General features: G+C 37.7%; 1 protein-coding gene across 3 annotated transcripts in view; it reads right to left on the bottom strand.

The window, feature by feature from the left end:
• Positions 1-19,874, bottom strand: part of SRBD1 (S1 RNA binding domain 1) — a 257,081-nt gene that overhangs the window by 144,071 nt on the left and 93,136 nt on the right. For all 3 annotated transcript variants that reach the window (XM_042472756.1, XM_042472748.1, XM_042472739.1), the window contains exon 15: positions 13,827-13,918. In XM_042472756.1, the coding sequence (XP_042328690.1) occupies positions 13,827-13,918 (92 nt within the window). The remainder of the gene's footprint in view (positions 1-13,826; positions 13,919-19,874) is intronic.

The following is a 19,874-nucleotide window of genomic DNA, read 5'->3' as shown; positions in this document are numbered from 1 at the left end:
TGGCATAGGGGGAGGTGAAAGCTGTGTTATACACCTCAAATTCTGGCCACAGATCATTGGATCCATAATAGAAGACTACGCTACTTGGATCCTAAAATATTGGATGGCATACTGTTTACTCTAGCAACAAGATGGCCCCATCTAAGTACAAAGAATAGCCATGGGTTTTCAAGGAGCTAAACAAGATTTATTCAAATCAAAGCTTTCCAACATGCTACAAATTCAAGAGTGTTGTTCAAGGCAAAATCTTAACTAGAGAAGCACTTCAGTAGTGAAGGTACATACTTAAAGGACTTTCTTTATTCTTCAAAATAAGTGACCTCCTCCTGCTGATGTTTTAATTCAAAATGTTGTTAAAGTCTCAAATCACTCTTGCAAACACAGGTCTTTTAACTCTTTAGCTCAGAAGTGAATAAAAAGACAGTAGCCTGGTATGAATTATAGAATTCACATCAACTCTTAATAATAAAAAGCAGCTAGCTTTGCACTTACACTGAAAATGCTAAACATTACATTACATCGATCTCATCCTTTGACTAATAATATGGTTTTGTCCTTGTAACATGTTCTAATCCTGTATTAATTCACATTGGCTCTCTGTGGTTAGCTGCAAGTATTTCCCACTTAAAACCATCTCTTTCCAGCGTGCTGTTAACTGTACCGACTTTTCCACAGCAAAGTTTGCTAAAAGTGACCTTCTCTTTCAAAGCAGCCAAAGGGGAGCAGTGCTCTTTTAAAAGAAGCTGGAGAAATTAGCTCAAGTAGACATAAAGACACTATGTCCCACACATCTAATCATCAAATGGTTTTACTTTCCCTGAGATAAAGTCAGAAGAAATTATATTATCTCCGATCTTTACCTTCCATTTGCTGGACACTGTGACAGCTCTGAACGGTATGTCTGTATCTGTAAAAGCACCCAGGGGTATAAACCCCTTTAGCATGACAGTCTCAAAGTCCTAATAAGCCCCAAATGCCTAAAAGGCATTCTCTTGCCATGGAAAGTACAAGTGGTTTGCTGAACTTTGGAGTGAACAATAATCCAATGTCTTCTGCCCTGTGGAGAGAAGACAAGCAGATGGAACTTGACAATGCTAAGCCAAGCTGTGTTGTTATGACCTTTTGCTCTCCTTTTCTTTGTGTTCACTCAGAAGCTATGCCTTTCAATGGCAGATACTTCCACCCATAGTTACAGCTCCAATCCAACACGGAAATCTGTTTCTTACCCTGCACTTCTTTCTCAGACAAACTTAGGTTCAGTCCACACCAGCACACACACATCCCTGCAGCTTTGTTGTACACTGCAGTGTTGCTTAGTTTTCCTGTGTATCTTTTTAAAATGATAACTCATCATGCACTCCATACATACAACATCCACTCCATACATACAGACATTTGTATCATCATTTTTAAGGGAGGAAATGTATTTTGTGAGCACTGAAAACTTTGAGATGTCTCCAACATCTTTGAAAAACTGCAGCTGGATTTGCATGACCATGTCCCAACCTCTGAACCCTGGATCTTCAAAACAGGCTTCTGGGGGTGAGAACAGGCACATGGAGATATGCCTGCTCCAAATATGCTGATGTAGTCTCATGGCCTATGAAAGATTTTCTATCTGGTGGTGACCAGTGGAACAGACTACCAGACTACCAAGCAGTGGTGAATGCCCACATGCTGCAGGTATGTAAGCAGAGCATGGACAGCCACCTGTCAGGTACAGCTGCATCCTGCCTTGCAGTCCTTTCACTGAGCAAAAGCTGAACCTTTAAGATCTTTTCCAACTCTGACATGCTGGCAAACCACCTTAAAGTTGACAGCGAAACTACTACAGCTATATTTAAGTGAGATGTCATGGCTGGAATGGAGTTCTAGGCTCAAGGAGTATGTATTGTGTGCTTTTAAGACATCTCCAGTTTATGGAGACTGTAAAGTGAACATGTCGCAGGAGTTTCTTGGCAAGATGTGTTCAGGGTGGGTTTGTTATTGCTTCTCTCTAAGACAGTGATTCCCAAAGTGGGTGGTACACCCCCCAGGGGTGGGTGTAAAAATCCAAGGGGGCAATGAGGGGTAAAGGGGGCAGCAGGGGGGCAGTGAGGGAAGAAGGGGGCGATGGAGGGCCTTCAGTTAAAGTACTGGCGCACAAGAAAGAAAAGGGGAACCAGCAGTCTTCTAAGATCACTGGGTGCAAAGAGAGCAGCAACCAAGATTGTTTGTTTTAAATTTGCAGCATAACTGCAGACTTAATATCAGGAAATAGGCATTGGTGGGTACCAGGGTGGTAGCGGCTTGAAAATGTTTGGGGACCACTGCTCTGAGAGAATGTGACTTATTCAAAGTCACTCAGTGAGTTTCCATATCCAAGCATCAAGAAGACCCTGATTCAAATCATCAAGTTTTAAAACAATTAAGTACCTTATATACTCAACTTTAAGTTGACCTCATATATAAGTTAAGGGTAGGTTTGGGGGCCAAAATTATGGATTTTGATATGACCCATGGGTAAGTCGAGGGTAAAACTTAAAGGGATGTAATGAAGGATGTAAAGGATGAAGCAAAGGAAAACAATGCCAAAGAACTTACAAAATTCGAACAGGCATAAGTGTTTGTACTCACACTAAAAGCTACAATACATAATCTATACTATTAAAATGTGCACAACTCTAAACAAAAAACAACAACAACAGTTTAAAGCATAAAAATATGTGGGGAGGGGGAGAAACAGCAAAGAGACCCCAAATGCCTATCTAATGAAAAAAAGTGTTTGCGTCCAATAGAAGTTCCACATCCTTGGAGTAGTCCCCCAAAAGGTCTTCTCATACGTCCTTACAATTATCACATGTCCTTTCACATTACACAATTATAGTGCTGTGATTCCACATTAACTGCCATGGCAACATCATATGGAATCTTGGGAATGGCACAAGAGCATTTAGAATTCTCAACTAGAAAGTTTTAGTGCTTCATAAAACTACAAACCTAAGATTCCATATGATGTTGCCATGGCAGTTAATGAGGAATCATAATGCTATAAATGTATAGTGTGAAAGGGCCTCATATGTGTCTGGGACTGGTGGGGACTGAGAAAGCCTTCCCCTGAGGATCTTATAATTCAGACAGGATCATATAAGGATACACACTGCTCATGGAAATGCTTTCTGAGTAAGTTGTGATACACAGTCCCAAGATAACTGGAACTGGGTCACTCATCTGGACACGACAACACATTTGATAACACAAACCACAGGGAAACTGGCTTGTGGAGAAATGCTGTCAGTTAAATTCTAACAAGTAACTTCTGCCACATGGCAAGACGAGTCACAGCTTTAAAGCTGGGCACAGGCTCTCAAACCCTGACTGTCAACGGGTGAGGAAAGACAGTACATCTTGAAGGCATCGCAGTCTGGAAACAAACAGAAAGTTTGCAATCTCTGTTTTAACAGGTGAAATGGAAATTAAAATGAAAGTGTCCCTCTGTGCATCATTGCACTAACTTACAAAAGTAGTAGAGACAAGCTTTACTAAGGAGATGTCTTTTGACATAGGCTGGTATAAATGCCCTTGTCAGTAAGAGGAAATGCCCTTTCCTATCTTACTCTGTGTCAAAAGAAATCTTTGTACTGTGGCTTGTCTATATTTCTTTCTATGAGTTGGTGCAATGAAGCACACAGAGCTGCTAGCTTGGTTTCTGTACTGTAAAAGAAGCAATAAACAGAAATTCAGGGTTCGGAAGAAAGAGAAAAAGACATTTTGCCATTAAATGAAATGCAAAACTAAAAACATGTTTATATTCTAAAATGGCAGGAATTTTTAAAACAATGTAGCAACTAGTACCAACCACAGACTAATCTTTCTAATTGTACTACATCCTAACAGCAGTCATCACACTCAGTTTTAAGGCAACTTACCTCCTGGAATTTGGCAGCATTACAGTTGCTTCAGGTTATTATTAAGAAGAAAAAATGTTAATTTCAAAGGGATATTCCGTCTGCATTAGTAGCTGGAACAAAATGTGCCACCTGATCATTCTCTGCCTATGCTATAAAAATTGCCATGTTAATTCAGAACATTTTTATAGGTGACAACACAATTCCCCCCCCGCCCCCCATGTATCATCCAGTTAAGCATTAGCTTGTATGAGAAAGATATGAGATAACATAATACAGTTTTAATACAACACCATGTTGGGTTAGATGAAAGATTTACTTCTGCGGACACCTCCTCCAACAGTGGCAAGCCAGAGGCTATATTCTATATTTTACTTATAAAACAAGAAATTTGAATTTAGAAAAGGAAATGGTGTGATGCATCAAAATATTATTCATGTATAATGGTCACTACCCAGAAAAAATAAAGTATGCTTAGGCTGTACTGAAATCAGTGAGATGTAATTGCACAATTATGCATTTAACCCCTATCAATTTGAATGGAATTTGAACTTGCTAACTTGTTCTGGACTGGACCCAATGGCTATCAGCCAGACAAACATAGTGGCGAATAACCACCAGGGGAAAGTTAAAGGCAAGGAGCCACCTTACAAAAACCTGATAGCACCAAGGGATTTTTGAGAGAACCTGGCAACCTAATCAAGAGGAATAGTTTACAATATAAGAAAGGGGTAGAGGAAAAATATATCGAGAGCAATTCCTGCAAATAGGCTACATTTTTATTGAACAAGGGCAGTCAATGAGCTGCTTGAGTATTTCAAAAATGAAAAGATAAATGCATGAAATTTGAAAATGGCATTAATTTTTCTTTTGTTTTTTACTGTCATAGTTTCATGTGGTAGGATCAGAAAAAAAAACCTGACTTTAGAATTTGGTTCTAGGTTTGTTTTTCTACATTCTGGCCCCTCTCTTCCCCCAAACCTGATCTTCTGTGTAGAATATCTACAGAAAGTACATATTGTGTTGTATGGCATAAAATTTCCCTTCATTTCTTTTGGAGTTGGAGTCTTGTTCCACTTCCACTAACTGACCATCTGAGGCTCAAGAAGGACTTCTCTGCACTACCATCCCCAATAAGAATGGTGGTGTATGCACAGGCTTTTTTCAGCATGCAGCTTGGCTCATTTACATGATTTACACCTCAAGATATTTGCTCTTTAAACACATTTTCTGGATTGCTGACTCTATATTATTATTAGCTGTATGTTTATACATTGACAGACCACAGGGACTTACTGCTGAAAAATGAACGGGGCAAGTGCAAACTAAAAAATTTTCAAGCGAAAAAGTCTGTATTCTTGATAAGGGAAGAAGGGAGCCATAAGTACAGGATGAAGCTACTGGTTTGGCAGTAGTACCTATCTAATGGATCTCCAGATTCTAGTCAGTCACAAGCTAAACATGAACCGACTGTGTTGTGTGACTGCAAAAAAAGTTAATGAAATTTTAGTCTGACTTAATAGAACTATAGTTCTGAAGCCACAGGAAGAAATATTTCCAGCTCATGGAAACAGAGCACTCAGGGCAATGCAATTGAATGAAAACAGGCAAGGTGTGGGATGTAACCCCTATGAGAAAAAGCTGAATTTAATGAGCTGTCAAATAGAAGAAAGAAAGAAAAATCTTATTCTGTTACTCCAGGAAACTGTACTAGAACTAAAGGTAAAGGTTGTCAAGTTGTGTCAAATAGGGGATGGTGCTCATCTCCGTTATTAAGCCGAAAAGCCAGTGTTGTCAGAGACTACTCTGTGATCATGTGGCCAGCATGATTGCACAGAACGCTGTTTACCTTCCCACCGGGGTGGTACCTGTTTATCTACTTGCATTTGCATGCTTTCAAACTGCTAGGTTGGCAGAAGCTGGGACTAGTGATGGAAGCTCACCCCATCATGCGGCACTCAGGCCTCAAACTGCCAACCTGCCGATCTTGCAATCAAGAGTCAGCGTCTTAACCACTTGAGCCACCGTATCAACTAAGGTGCTTCAATTTCAGGACAAGAGATTTGGGCTGGATATTAGGAGAAACATCTTCATGGCAAAAGGGGTTGGCTAAAGGAATTAATTATCTAGGAGGAGGTAATTAATTACACTGTTTTACTAGAGGTTTTCAACCAAAGGCTGAATAACCATCTATTGTAGATGCTCAGATTATGAACCTTCTGCATGAAACAGACGGTTCAGCTAGATGAATTAAAAGTCCCCATCCAGTGTTATGATTCTATGATCTAGGTTAAAATCCTACTTTTGCTGCTCCCTAGGCCTCCCAAATAATTTGTCCCTCTTTTAAGCAGACAAAGAACAGCTTTACCATGGCAAAGGGGTAAGAGATAACAAGGTGAACTCAGTACTAGTTAGACAAGAGGAGCGTATTAGAGAAAACAACTAAGCAGAAGCTTTCAAAATACTGTACAGTACCAGGTTCAGTCCTCACATTTCAAGTTTAAAGGTTCTCAGGTAGCAGGGCTGGGAAATGGACATACCATGTTTGGGAAAAGCAATTTTTCCTCAGACGGTAGTTCCCAATATCTCCCATTCCATAAGATTCTGAAGATTGTAGTCAAAAATTATTTCACTTTCCAAGTTTTGGGACTGCAGAAAATGGTTACCAGTGAAAATAGACAATCGCAGATTGATCTGTATTTATGCTATACTTCTTTCTTCTTCCTCAAAAAGATGTTCTGGGTTTTTTGTTTGTTTGTTTGTTTTCTGTTTGTGGAAGTGGAGGGAGGGGAAGTGTCAGAGAAATGGAATTCACGCTTCCCCTATTTGAGCTTTTCAGACATCCCTGCTGAATGCTCAACATGAAAACTTGAGAGGCTCAAATGGTTGAGAACGAATGCACATCACTGTGTAAATTCAAATAATCTCCCTCCCCCCCTTCATTCAAATACCACTTCCATCATCATCATCATCATCAATTAATTAATTTCTGCATCAAAATCATGTTAACCTAAAGCAGCCCATTGGGTTTGTCTTTCTTTATTCCTCTCCTTAATACTAAATACAAACTGTATCCAGGTACAGACTGATTGACTTTATTTCCAAGTAACAGTTCATCCAGCATCTGCAAGAAACATGTGGGTCAATGTAGTACAGAAGCAATGGAGGGAACATTCCTAGTCTTGTTTTTCTCAAACAGCAGCTGCTCTGGATTACTGTACGCTTATCGGTACAATTTCATATTAGTGGAAGGTTTCGTTCTTTTTCAGGAGTCTACAAATCTGTGAATGAAAACATTTGGGATGTATATGGTACTAAAATTATCATCTATCCAACCACAGTTTTCTACTATCCTTCTGTGCACTCCTTAGCTCTCTTTTTCCTTCCCTTTTTTTCTCTCAGTTGTCATACCACAAAAATGATGACTCCATGTTGGTTGGGACAGAGGACTCGTCCTTGTTTCTGTCAGCCTTTAGACATGGAATCTGGGGGCTCCTCAGAGGAGAAAAATGAGAGGTGCAATTCTAAGGAGTCATAAACTCAGATATTCCATCTGTAATACTACATGAGGTTTGTGGTCCCTGGGCAACCTTTAGACAACTGATGCTCACAGCACCCCTACTGCTACAGCAGCTAAGAAGACGGTGAGCCATGAAGCCACAAATTCATATAAGCCAGCAGCTATCCCATGAGGCTGAATAAACCTTGTAATATTAAAATTGGTTTCCCTCTTCCCTCCCCATCCTGCTTTCTTTTTCTTTTCTAAGACTGTAAGCAAATTGATCTTGTAGCACCTTTGAGACTGAATGTGTAGAAGAAGTTGTAGCATAAGCTATCATAGACTTGGTCAATTTCCTCAGATGCAAGTCGACAAAAGTTTATGCTACAACTTCATCCACCCAGTTAGCCTCAAAGGTGCTACAAAACCCCTTTGAATATTGATATTCCAGACTAACACAGCTATGTCTCTGAATTCTTTTCTAAGACTGTAAGCCTGAGGTCAGATATCAAGTAAGCCACATCCAGAGCTTATGCAGATGCAAAGCTGGGTATAAATGTTATACATAAATAAATACAAGCTCTCATAAAACACATCCAGGGGTAGCCCTGTTGGCCATAAAGCAAAGTAATATTAATAAATATTAATAAAATTAATTTATATTTTCCTGCCTCTCCCAGGTGGATCGAGGCGGGATTACAGCCCAACAGTAACAATAAAATACAAAAATAAAACATATAATTTCAAACATTAAAACAGTTAAAACAGTGGAGTCAACTTTTATAAGATAAAAGTAGAATAACATCTCAAATCCACAAAACAGCAATACCTTTATTGGACCAACCAAAATGCACAAAATACATGATGTAAGTTTTCAAAGCTCCACTGTCTTCTTCATCAGGCAAAGGTGTAAAAATTCATGCAGGATAAAGAACAAAAATGACAATGTTAGAGTCACAAGCCTACATTTTGTCAACATGGATATTCCTCCATATCACCTTAACTGAGAACAACAAGAACATCATGACAAAATGTAGGCCTGTGACTCTAACACCATCATTTTTTTCTTTCTCCTGTATGATTTTTAACATCTTTGACTGAGAAAGAAGCCAGTGGAGCTTCAAAAGCTTATATCATGAATTGTGCACATTTTGGTTGGCCCCATAAAGATATCATTGTTTTGTGGACTTTGGATGTTATAAACTCTCGAGTTTGAGCTTCTCTCAGGCTCCAAGGTTCTTTACTCAATAAAGAGAGAGGCTTCTGCTCTGCAAAGTGCCACAAACATGAATATATTAAATAAAGAGCAATCCCTAGTATATTTTTGTCTAGCTTTACTTTTACGCAAGAGTAATAGATAGAAAATATTAATAGTTTCAAAAGACTACTGTATTATGATCATCTTCAAATTTTCATCAAAAGTGCCTGAAGATACATTACATGAGTTCTCATTATTTGACCATTCAACACTTGGTAAGTCTGTGACATGTAGGTGAAGGGAAAGGCCACAACTCAGTTGTAGATCTTTGTATGCAGAAGGTCAAACTCAATCTTTGGCACCTGTGGGTAGAGGTGCAAACGATATGTGGAGGTACTGCCTTCTAGTATTCACAATGCAGAGTAGAACAAGGTGGAACACTAGTTTGACTTAGCATAAGGGAGTTTCCCTTAAAATTGTGTATGTATTTCGTCTGTGTTGCTTATTTGCACATGCTGGTCCTAAAAATCATAGCATCATGGAGTTGGACAAGAACTCAAGGGGCATCAAGTCCAACCCCATGCCATGCAGGAAGACACAATCAAAGCACCACCGAGAGATGGCCATCTAGCCTCTGCTTAAAAATTTCCCAAAAAGGAGACTCCACTGCACCCTGAGGCAGCCTATTTCATTCTCTTACTGTTAGGAAGTTCTTCCTAATGTTGAGGTGGAATCTCTTTTTCTGTAGTTGGAACCCATTGCTCCAGGTCCTATATTCTGGAGCTGTAGAAAACAAGCATATTGCTCCATCTTCAATATGATCTCCTTTCAAATATTTAAACAGACTACAGTATCAGCTCTTAATGTTCTCTTCTCCAGACTGAATACACTCAGCTCCCTAAGCCACTCCTCAACAGGGCATGGTTTCCAGACCTTTCACCATTTTAGTCACCCTCCTCTGGTCTATTGGAAATGGCTTGGAGCAACTCACTTGCTCTCAAAAACAGCTCCCTTATACTTGGGAAAAAAAACTGAATCATAGTGAACTTCCTCACAGCAATGCTGGGCTTTGCCAATGCTGGGGGGTGGAGGGGGGTATGAACTGATCAACAACAATCCATTCTCTTTTATCTGAGACAATCCATTTGGCAGGGTTTTTAAAAAAATAAAATAAAAAGAACATTATGTTAAATAAAAGCAGATGTGGACTTTAAATGAAATGAAAATCAGAATTATACAAGTAGCAAAAATGGATCTAAAAAGGCCAACACTCCAGGTGCAATTCTCATAAAAGGCCCCATCTGATTGCATTTTTTTTTTTAAAAAAAAAACCCTTTTATTAGGAGACATAGAACTATTCTCTTTATTTTATAGGGCTCAGCTCCCCCATTCCTCCTCCTCACTAATTTCTACTGAGAGAAATGTTAAAGTGGCAAACCACGTTAGGATCACTGTTATCTTGTGTGATGCTTGCAAAGCCTTTTTAAACTTTTAACTCCAAATGTCACACTTCATCATGCAGCTGTCAGCCATTGTTGCTTTTTAATGTACTGAATTCAATTGTGTAGACACCAAGTTTGACATGTGTTAATGCAACAATTAAAACAAAAATAGGGGAAAGTCCATTTCCCTTGATTCCACTCATGCTTAGGATCTACAAGAGCAAACAAAAATTGAGAACCAGTAAAGAAGAAAAACAAATCTAGAAACTAATTGCACCAGTGACTAGACATCTTTGCATGCCTAGATGGTAAGAGGCCAAAGGCTGTCATTTCTCTCAAGAAGGAAGCATTTTAATGGCACCTAACTACGTACCTGGATTTTATTCATTGCTCATTGCAAGCTTCCAAGTAACCTGAGGAACAACAACTAAAATACTTCACGGATCTTATTATTATTTACATAGACGATTAAATGCAGGGCTTTTGCAAAACTGGATTTGTTTGGAACTGAGATGGAATTCATTATTACAATTTAATGGACTGTGGGGAACAAGTTCTTACAGGCTCCTGGCAAGATTGAGTTGTTCCCAGTACCAGGCCATGTGGGGGTGCTTTGGGGTGCCAAATGTCTCCCTTCTGCTTTGAGGATCTATACCTGATTACTGAAAAGGTGGAAAAGAGTAGTAATGCTAGATCTGGTAGGGGGGCAACATGGTCTTTCACTTGGTCTCAGGTCCTAGCAGGGTAAGGATGGAGAATCAGTTTTTTCCCCATGCACTTAAGAGAAAATAATAGGGATTGGGTTTTCTGGGAGCTCCCAGCAGCGAAACCAATCAGGAAAGAGCAGAAGGGGGAGAAAGGTCTACAAACAGAGTGAAGAAGGAAGGCAAGTAAAACCTTGGAAATTATCCAGGTCGATATCACAACTACAATACTGTTACATCCTCCCAAACTCAAACACCCAGCTAGCATAGGTCAGTGTTGCTCAATGTGATGGTCCAATGTTGCTTCACAAGCCACTGTCTACTGGCTCATGGTGAGAATCTCAATAACTACACAAATACACTAATAATATGGCATATATATGGTACTTACCCATAGCACACTGGGGTGGAAATTGTCAGTCTTCCACATAAGATACTGCAAGAAACATTAGCATGCAAAGAGCTTTTATATGTTAGCATGCTAAATCTGAATTAGCTGTACTGGCATAGGTACAACGCTTGTTATATTAGGATGTTTAAGCTAAGACATGTAAAGCTCTCCTGAGATTTTCTGACCTTTGTTCAGTTTCCCTCAGAAGTACTTGGGAGAAATGCCCAAGACAAAAACCTGGTTGTAGCTGTGGGCATGAATTAGCTCTCCAACATATGGCCAGAAAGTTTCACACATCTCATCAAATTTCTTTGACTTTCCTGTTAAAGAGAAATTTCAGCAAAAACTCTGTTTTTGCTGCTGGTGGTGATAGTGGTACAATTAATTTCAGTTCTGTGTCTAACACATTTGGGCAACCTAATAATACAGAATTAAACTAATAGATAATGTAACCATGCAAAACATCACTTCAAAAAGAAGTGCCGCAAAAAAGTGCCACAAAAAACTCCAAGTACCACAAAAAAAGTTGTTACTTTCCTTAATTTCTAGTTACTACCTACTATTATATAATGGAACTTGGTATCTACAAGGCTCCTGGAACCAAACCCTATCAAATACCAAGGCCTCATCGTATGATTGTTTATGTCACCTTTTTCCCCAGTGTAGGACCCAGGGTGACTTACGACAGATCCGGGGGGGGGGGGATCATAGTTAAAAATTCACAAAATAAAACAGTTAAAAAGAAATTAAACCATCGAACAAGTTGACACCAATTAAAATCAAAAATCTTTTTTAAAAAACAGAACAATAATAAAAAAATTGGAAAATCCAGAGTATTGTTTAGGCAGACTAAGCTGTGTATAATCAGTCCTCAAAGGCTTGTCAAAGCAGAAAGGTTTTCACTTATCTGTGGAAAGAGAGTAGGGAGGGTGCCATCCTAACCTATCTAGGAAGCCGCTTTGATTGTTTTACTACAGAAAAGCAGGATAAAAATAAAAGTTTTATTTAAATTTATTTATTATTATTATTTAGGAAGGGAGTACCAGAACCTGGGGGAAGCCACTGAGATGGCCCTCTCCTGGGGGACCCCACCAGATGTACCTGTGAGTGTGATGGGAAAGAGAGAAGGGCTTCCCATTCAGATTTCAATACATGGGCAAGTTTGTAAAGGAGAATACAGTCCTGGATTATCATGCACTGGATTTCTTTTTTCAGCTTCACACACTGATATGTAACAGCAACAACACTGTTTATTATTCATATTTGTAAGGCCTCTAAAAAAGGTGGTTGCTGAAGAGAACATACGAAACCTGTACAATGGGCTTATAAATGTAGATGAAGAACAGAATACCTAAGATAAAATGAAAAGAAGCTCAAAAGCAGGTAAGAAGGCCAAAATATACAGAAAGAGAGAGAGAAAGAGAGAGAAAGGAATTTCAGCGTAAGATAGCAGATTTTGAGAAGAGTTAAATAACATTCCACGAAGGGAAGAAGTGAGTAAATGAATACTGGCTGAGAAATATTTCTAGAAAGCAATGGCAAACCTTCTCTGAACAGATCATGCCAAGAAAACTCCAGGGTCACCATAAGTCTGAAATGACTTGAAGGCACACAAGAACAACAACAACAACAACAACAAAAGAGTAACACAAATATGGAAACTGAAAAGCAACAAATGACAAACACAAAGACCAGTGAGGATATTATAGAGTAAATCAGGGGCAAAAGATAAGAAAGAGCAAGAGATCAATATTATCTGAATGTTTTAACAGCTAGGAGGATAATGCTTCTGTATCCCTTTAAAAAAAAGTATGGAAACAGCTATAAAAAACAGTCCTAAAGTAGTACTGTATTGTGAAGAATGTCAAATAAACATGGGAACAGCTGAGAGACCCAAGATTATAGTTACATTTCCAAGTAGTTGTAAATACAGAATGTGTTATGTAAGAACAAATATGCTTTTGCCTGCCACTAGAAATCTCTACTCCTAAAATTTTACCTTTGTGTGAAACAGCACACATAAAGGCTGATCCTGTTCTTATATTTCTGGCAGCTGCTACCAAGTCCTTGAAACTCAAAAAGTCCATCCATGCCTTGGCTTTTGTTTGCCACAAAACATAAGTGCCAGAATTTCAGGAGAGACATATATGATATGTCAGCTTTTCTGCTGGATACTGTCTGCACCAGATTTCTATAGGTTGTGACAGTATTTTTACCATTTTGACACCCACATTCCCACAGTGGAGAGAGACAGAGAGGGAGAAAGACTGTCTATAACTGATTACAATTGATTCTTTGTTAACTTTCTGACTGAAGTAATTTCTACTTAATAAACAGACATATGGCATATGCTGGAGGTAGGTATGCTACGAACAATGTTCAACAGACTTTGTTTGGACAATTCACTTTGAACTGTGTAAACATCATATTCAAATTACATTCCAGATCATCTGAATTAAGAAATTTCTAAAGACCTGTATCTAAGAAAGCTCCTCCATTTACAATTTATTTCTAGGACCGTGCAGATTTTAATGTACAAGGAATGTGTGAAATGAAAAATATGGCAAGGTAGAGATGACAGCGTAATTCACTCTATTATTTCATTCACTTCTAACTTTTGTCATGTTGCTATATTATATTTATATGTTTATAACACAAACAGATACTCTAATTATCACACAGTTACAAAAGTAACCAATAATTACCTGCACTTCGTAAGTTGGGGTCTAAATCAGGCATCTCTTTACAAGCTTCTGGGCTAACACTGTAGATAGATGCACCCGCCTCATTGGTAATGCTGCAGAACAGAAAGCAAATGATCAAAAAACATATTGCACACATCAGGCGAGGCAAAGTACAATTTCTTGCATTTTAATACAGCTAAAATACTTTAACTGCACAGAGTAAAATGCACATAGATTAAAGACTTGTTTTTTTAAAAAAAAATACCAGAACAAACATCATAATAAAATGCATCAGCCACTATGTGAAAGGGCTCCTTAGGTAAGATCCTAAAGAATTTGAAATAAATTTGAACTAAAATATATGGGATTTACCTTCAATATTTAGGATCTGAGCTAAAGATCCATAGCATTCTTACACATGAATGTGTTAAAATATAAACCATTTTCCATAGATGACACATTTCACTTTGTTTTCATGACTGAAATAAAATTTGTTTGGTTTTTATTGTGGTTTTATGTCCCACTAGTCTCCAAAAACTTGAAGATCGTCTGCCCAGCAATCGAGGCTTTCACCACATTTATCAACCACACACAAACAAAACTAAAAAGACTGCATGTTATCTTTGCAACATATTGGGCTACATACTGTTCATACTAATTGTTACAAAGCATAATATCTAAAAAAGCTCAGTCTAAAGTAAAGGTGTCTAAATATGCAGCTGAATCACTGTTGTAAAGCCCTCTGCAAACTGAAAAAGAGCTAAATGCTCATTTATACTCCTTTATTTAATTTTTTGTATTATATTCACTAAAGTAAAGGTGTCTAACTATGCAGCTGACTAAGTCACTGTTGTAAAGCTCTTTGCAAATTACCGAAGTAATAAAATATGAATAACCTTTCGCCAGAACAATAGTGATCAGTTTCTAATTGCTATGTACAAATTGTAAAATACAGTTCTGGAACTGTAGCTAAATGTAGTGTCATTGGTTTTTATTCAACTGCAAAAATAACATATATAACCATTCAGTGCAGTTAGGCTTGCATTCTTTCTCCATTTCTCTTGCTCATGCACACACAAAAACACACAACACAGAGATCAAACTCAAACATGAAAGAAATATGAATTTAAAGCATTTCTCAACACAAAGCAAAGCCAGTTCACAAAATTTTGACCTTCTATTTTTTTAAAAGATAAAACCAAGTTGTTTCTGTTATCATTCCGTCTTCCCACAAGGCACTGTGACTTTTTTTCTACAGCTGTCTCCTCTAAAAGCAACCAGAGTCACAACATCACATGCAAGGCCAATCTTAATAGACGAAGCTACCAAACCCAAGCTGCAAACTTGCAAGGCAGGAGTATCAATTTTCCTTCTTTTAGGCGCACTGAAATGCCCCTAAAACCTGCAGAAAGAGCCAAAACTTTCAGAAAATAAATGTGAACTGAAATAACCATCAAAGCTGTATAGTATTTAAAAAAAAAAACTCACACAGACTTTGCAAAGAGAGGATCAGCTAGAAGAAAATGAACTCCTTTCCCTCAACTATTGAAAACTTTCAGACTGAGTATCATTGAGAGAAAACAATGCCATTTCTGTTCATGGCGAAGAACCAGCACTTATAAAAGATCTACAGGTCAGAGGCAACTGGGCTGTGTTTTTATTCATATAGTGAGGCAAACCACAAGTAGCATATGGTTGCTTGAATTGCCAAAATATCATTTAGTATATTGGAGGCTAATACAGATAAGATAAATAATGAATGCATACACACACACACTTTCCCAGTTCAACCAAATGTAAGAAATAATCAGGGATGAAAGGCTAAAAAATTAGATCACAACTACAATACTTTCAAAATGTTCTGACTACTAAGAACTCACCCAGAAATAGGACCCAAGCTGCTTGACAATGTAGGCTTGAATAATAATAATAAGAGGAAAAATGAACTTTTAGAAGCAACTGAAACAAACACCATTCTTTAGAGCACAATTGCTTTAAACTGTGCTTTCCCCCCTTGCTTTTTTCTTTTTCTTTTCTAAGTCTGTAAGTAAAAAGCAAAATCAGCATCGATTATCCTGTTTTGAAAAGTTGTTTTTCCAGGCTAAAAGGAGTTTGCAGCACCACACAGAAAACACTTTAGATTGCTAAAAAAAAGCACAATTATTTTTTTTCTCAATTCCGGTGAACAAAGAGTCCCAATGAAGATCATACAACTATGCAAAATGTTTTTCCAACAAAAGTTCATAATTATTTTCCTTTAGGACATACAAATGGCGCTACCTGCCACTTTCTCAGGAGACTCTTGTCAATTATATTTGGACATGACTGATAACATTTACCAAAATGGAGTAACAATAGCCTAGACTTAACTATTTACTATCTAGATTTTGAAAATTCTATGAAATGAAAGTATTTATTCATTAATGAGATTTTAAAGTTGTTTAACAAAAAAGAATCTGAAAGTAACCAGTATCTTATTGATTTTTATCTGAAGCATTCATTTCATCAGTAATATTGGTGATTTTGCTACTGTTCCTGACATCACTGTCAGTGACTCAAAACAATACTCCATTTCCATCTAAAGACTTTAAAATTAGATGCTTAAAAGTAAGCAAAACTGCAGACACATGCAAAAAGGGAAATGCTTTGGTGCAAGGAGCGGCATTTTATATATTCCATGTGCACAATTTTTACCATTTCCCCCACGTCTAAACTATTGAAGTGATAGCAGATACAAACTGGATAGCTCAGGTAGGGCATGCCATGCATTTTACAATATACAGATCAAGAAAAGTGTTTTGTTGCTAATCATCCAAAAATCCCATATACACAACTAGTACAAATAGCACATCCCAATAATACAACACAAACTACTATACAAGAAGTTGGTTCCTCTGCCTTTTTTCAGAGACAAAATTTTGCAAACTACTGAGGAGGAGATTTAAAAAAATAGCTGAGGCTATATTTTTGCAAGGGTGAGATATAATTTCCACTGAAAATCCCCCCTTCCAACAAATGTAATTACATTTATTGCAGTTCAAATCTGAAAACTACCTCATGAAACAGAAGGCTATTGTGAACAGAAGTTTATAATAAATGCATTAGTTTCACCCTTTCTTAGCCAAGGTTTTATAGAGTTGCTGTGATTTATTTCCAGACGGTAGAGGCAGGCTTGCCTGTGTAAATTAGGGGAAATAGAGCATTCATGATCACACTTATCACAACTATGTATTTCAAACAAGGTGGGAAAATAATAGATGGGAATGTCATTATTCCAGTCAGTGCTCAAAGTGGGGCTGGGACGGGGTATTATGTCATTTTATTTTATTTTTTCTGGGAGAGAGAGCAAATGCCAACAGCTATTCTACCCCTTTTCTATGGACATAATTTTAAATTTAAATGATTTTATTGTTAGTCACTCAGAAGTGTTATGGTACAGTCAGCCTTCTGTATCCATGAGATTTTAATCAGCAGATTCAACCATTCTTTCATGGCTTGAAAATATTTTTAAAATATATAAATTTCAAAAAGCAAAAATTGAATTTACCATTTTATATAAGTGACATCATTTTACTAAATCACTGTATTTAATGAGACTTGAGCATCCACTCATTTTGCTATCCACACGGGGTCTTGGAACCAAACCCCAGCAGGTATCAGGGGCCCACCATATAAATATTTCAGATAAATGAATGAATGTGACAGATTGGACAAATTTAAAATGAAATCAACCCATCCTTTTTTCTACTACTTCAGAATTCTACCATCCTGAAGGGTTCCATCATACTATGTTCTTGGTCACAGTGAATACTAGGAGGGGAATAGAACTAAACAGAACAATAACAATAGGGGGTCCATTCACATTACACATTTATTGCACTATTGTTCCACTTTAATTGCCATGGTTCCATCCTTTGGAATCCTCTGGGATTTGTAATTTGGTGAGCCACTAGAACTCTCTGGATGACAGTTCTAAATGTCTTTCTAGAAACTGCAAATCCCAGGATCCCACAAGTTGTTACCATGGCAGTTAAAGTAGAATCATAGCGATATAATTGTGAAGTGTGAAAGGACCCCAGGACAAGAAATACTACCTACAGCAATGTTGACTTGATCGCTGGAAAATTGGTAGTTGTCAACATTGCTGTAAGAAATCACTTTTGGTTTTGGTCTTTATTTAAGAAACATTCCCTCACTTTCAAATAGGGTACAAATAATTCAGCTGACTCCTTTAAATAAAAAGACAAATGCACACAACAACAACAACAACAACAACAACAACAACAACAAATACTAGGGATATAGAAAGCTGAAGCCAGTTATATTCACTTTCCTGAATAATCAGATTATCACTGATGAGAGGGAGTGTGTTGAACTACAGCTGCAGAGAAAAGAGTTCAAATCCATGCTCAACCATAAAACTCAGCAGGTGATCTTAGGTCAGTACCTAACTCACAGGGAAATAAAATGGGGACTAAAAGATCTTCTTTAGACCGAGATCTCTGGATAAAGAGCAGGATAAAATCGTAATAAATCATTATCACTGTCATAGTGGCAGTAAGCTCTATATCTCTAGAATCAGTTGGCACTGCCCTTATATTTTGTGGGATATGAATGTTGTAGAAGAATATCATAAAATGTCAAATGTTGGATTTAAGGGACTTGTTATCATTCAAAGTTGTCTGCATACTGGCACGAGAAGATGCAAGCATAGGGAACTCTGTCTGCAGTGTTGTCACCCTTGTCTGGCTGGCACAGATGTAGACAATATTGTGGATCATTGGGATGAGATAAAGGTAAAGTACTTCACACATACACAGATCTATACAAATGATAAAGAAGCAGTACCAAACAGCTCAAATTTTAAAGAGGACTGTTAGAAACTAATTCAAAAGATAGCATTAGCAGAGATAAACGTCATCGGGTTTCTAGAATTAATTTAGTCCAAACGTTTACTCTTTGAAGTTCAATATGTGGAAGACAGTAATTTAAAATAAATTTAAGAAAATGGGGGAAAGAGTGTGCCTGATCTGTATTTTAAATCTGTTTTTTTTCCTCTTTAAAAAAAAAACAGGGAAAACTGAGCATGAAATTGGCATTGTCTCTACATCTTACTCATAGTCAGTTGCTTGAACAGGATTCATATATATAAAACAGGTGAAGTAAAAGTCCTTTTATTGGAACCAGCTTCTAATTGTATAGAATACGCAAGCTTTTGCATTTCATGGACCTCCTTCTAAATTATTAGCTCATTCTGTTTGATGAACAGCTAAGCATTCAAAAGCTTGCATATTCTTAAATAGTGAATAACTAGAAGTTAAATTGTCTGGGCATGTTGTACTCAAGCTTAGGAACCCATCCATCCAAAGAGAATAAATTTTGCTACAGAGATTTGTTCATAAGTCTTTGAGGAGGAAAAAAGGTGTGAGATACAAGAATACACTTACTAGGAATCTAAAAGCCAAGTTTCACATACAATTGACTTCATTCTGGCAAGTGTCTCTGTTCAGAAATAGAAAGAAAACACCAATTTAGATAGTTTCAAGGGGAATTTTAAAGAATTATGACAGGATAAGGCTACGAGTCTAATGGCCACAAAATGCCTTCCGGGGCCAAAGGCAACATGCCCTTGAATACAAATTGCAGGGTGAAACATGAGTGGGAGGGTACACTTGTGCTTCTGTTCTGTTGGAAGGCTTCCTTTAGACACTAGTCGGCCAAATGCTGGCCTAGATTTGGTTTAATCCAGAGGTTGAAAAGAAAGGCTCAGTTAGCAGTAATTGTCCAAGAGCTCTTCAGAACTGTGGGGTTCAAGCAAGAAGCTCCATTCTACATCATCATCCTCTTCTGAAATGGAGGTTCCACAAAAGGGCTCTGAAAATCTGAGAAGCTAAAAATCTTTCTTATGTTAGCCCCACCAAAATCCCAGTTTTCTATGGTTAGATCAATACCACATATACAGAGTTTCTTCACATATCAACTGAATGGCACTGAATAGTGCTTCTATTTTGTTCTTGTTAACTGCTATCAAGTCAATCTATTTATGGCATCCCCATGAATGAGAAACCA

This window comes from Sceloporus undulatus, chromosome 1, assembly GCF_019175285.1.
Source record: "Sceloporus undulatus isolate JIND9_A2432 ecotype Alabama chromosome 1, SceUnd_v1.1, whole genome shotgun sequence".
NCBI classification, from domain to species: Eukaryota; Metazoa; Chordata; class Lepidosauria; order Squamata; family Phrynosomatidae; genus Sceloporus; species Sceloporus undulatus.
Note: the sequence above shows the minus strand (reverse complement) of the source record. Positions and strands in the feature narration are given on the sequence as shown.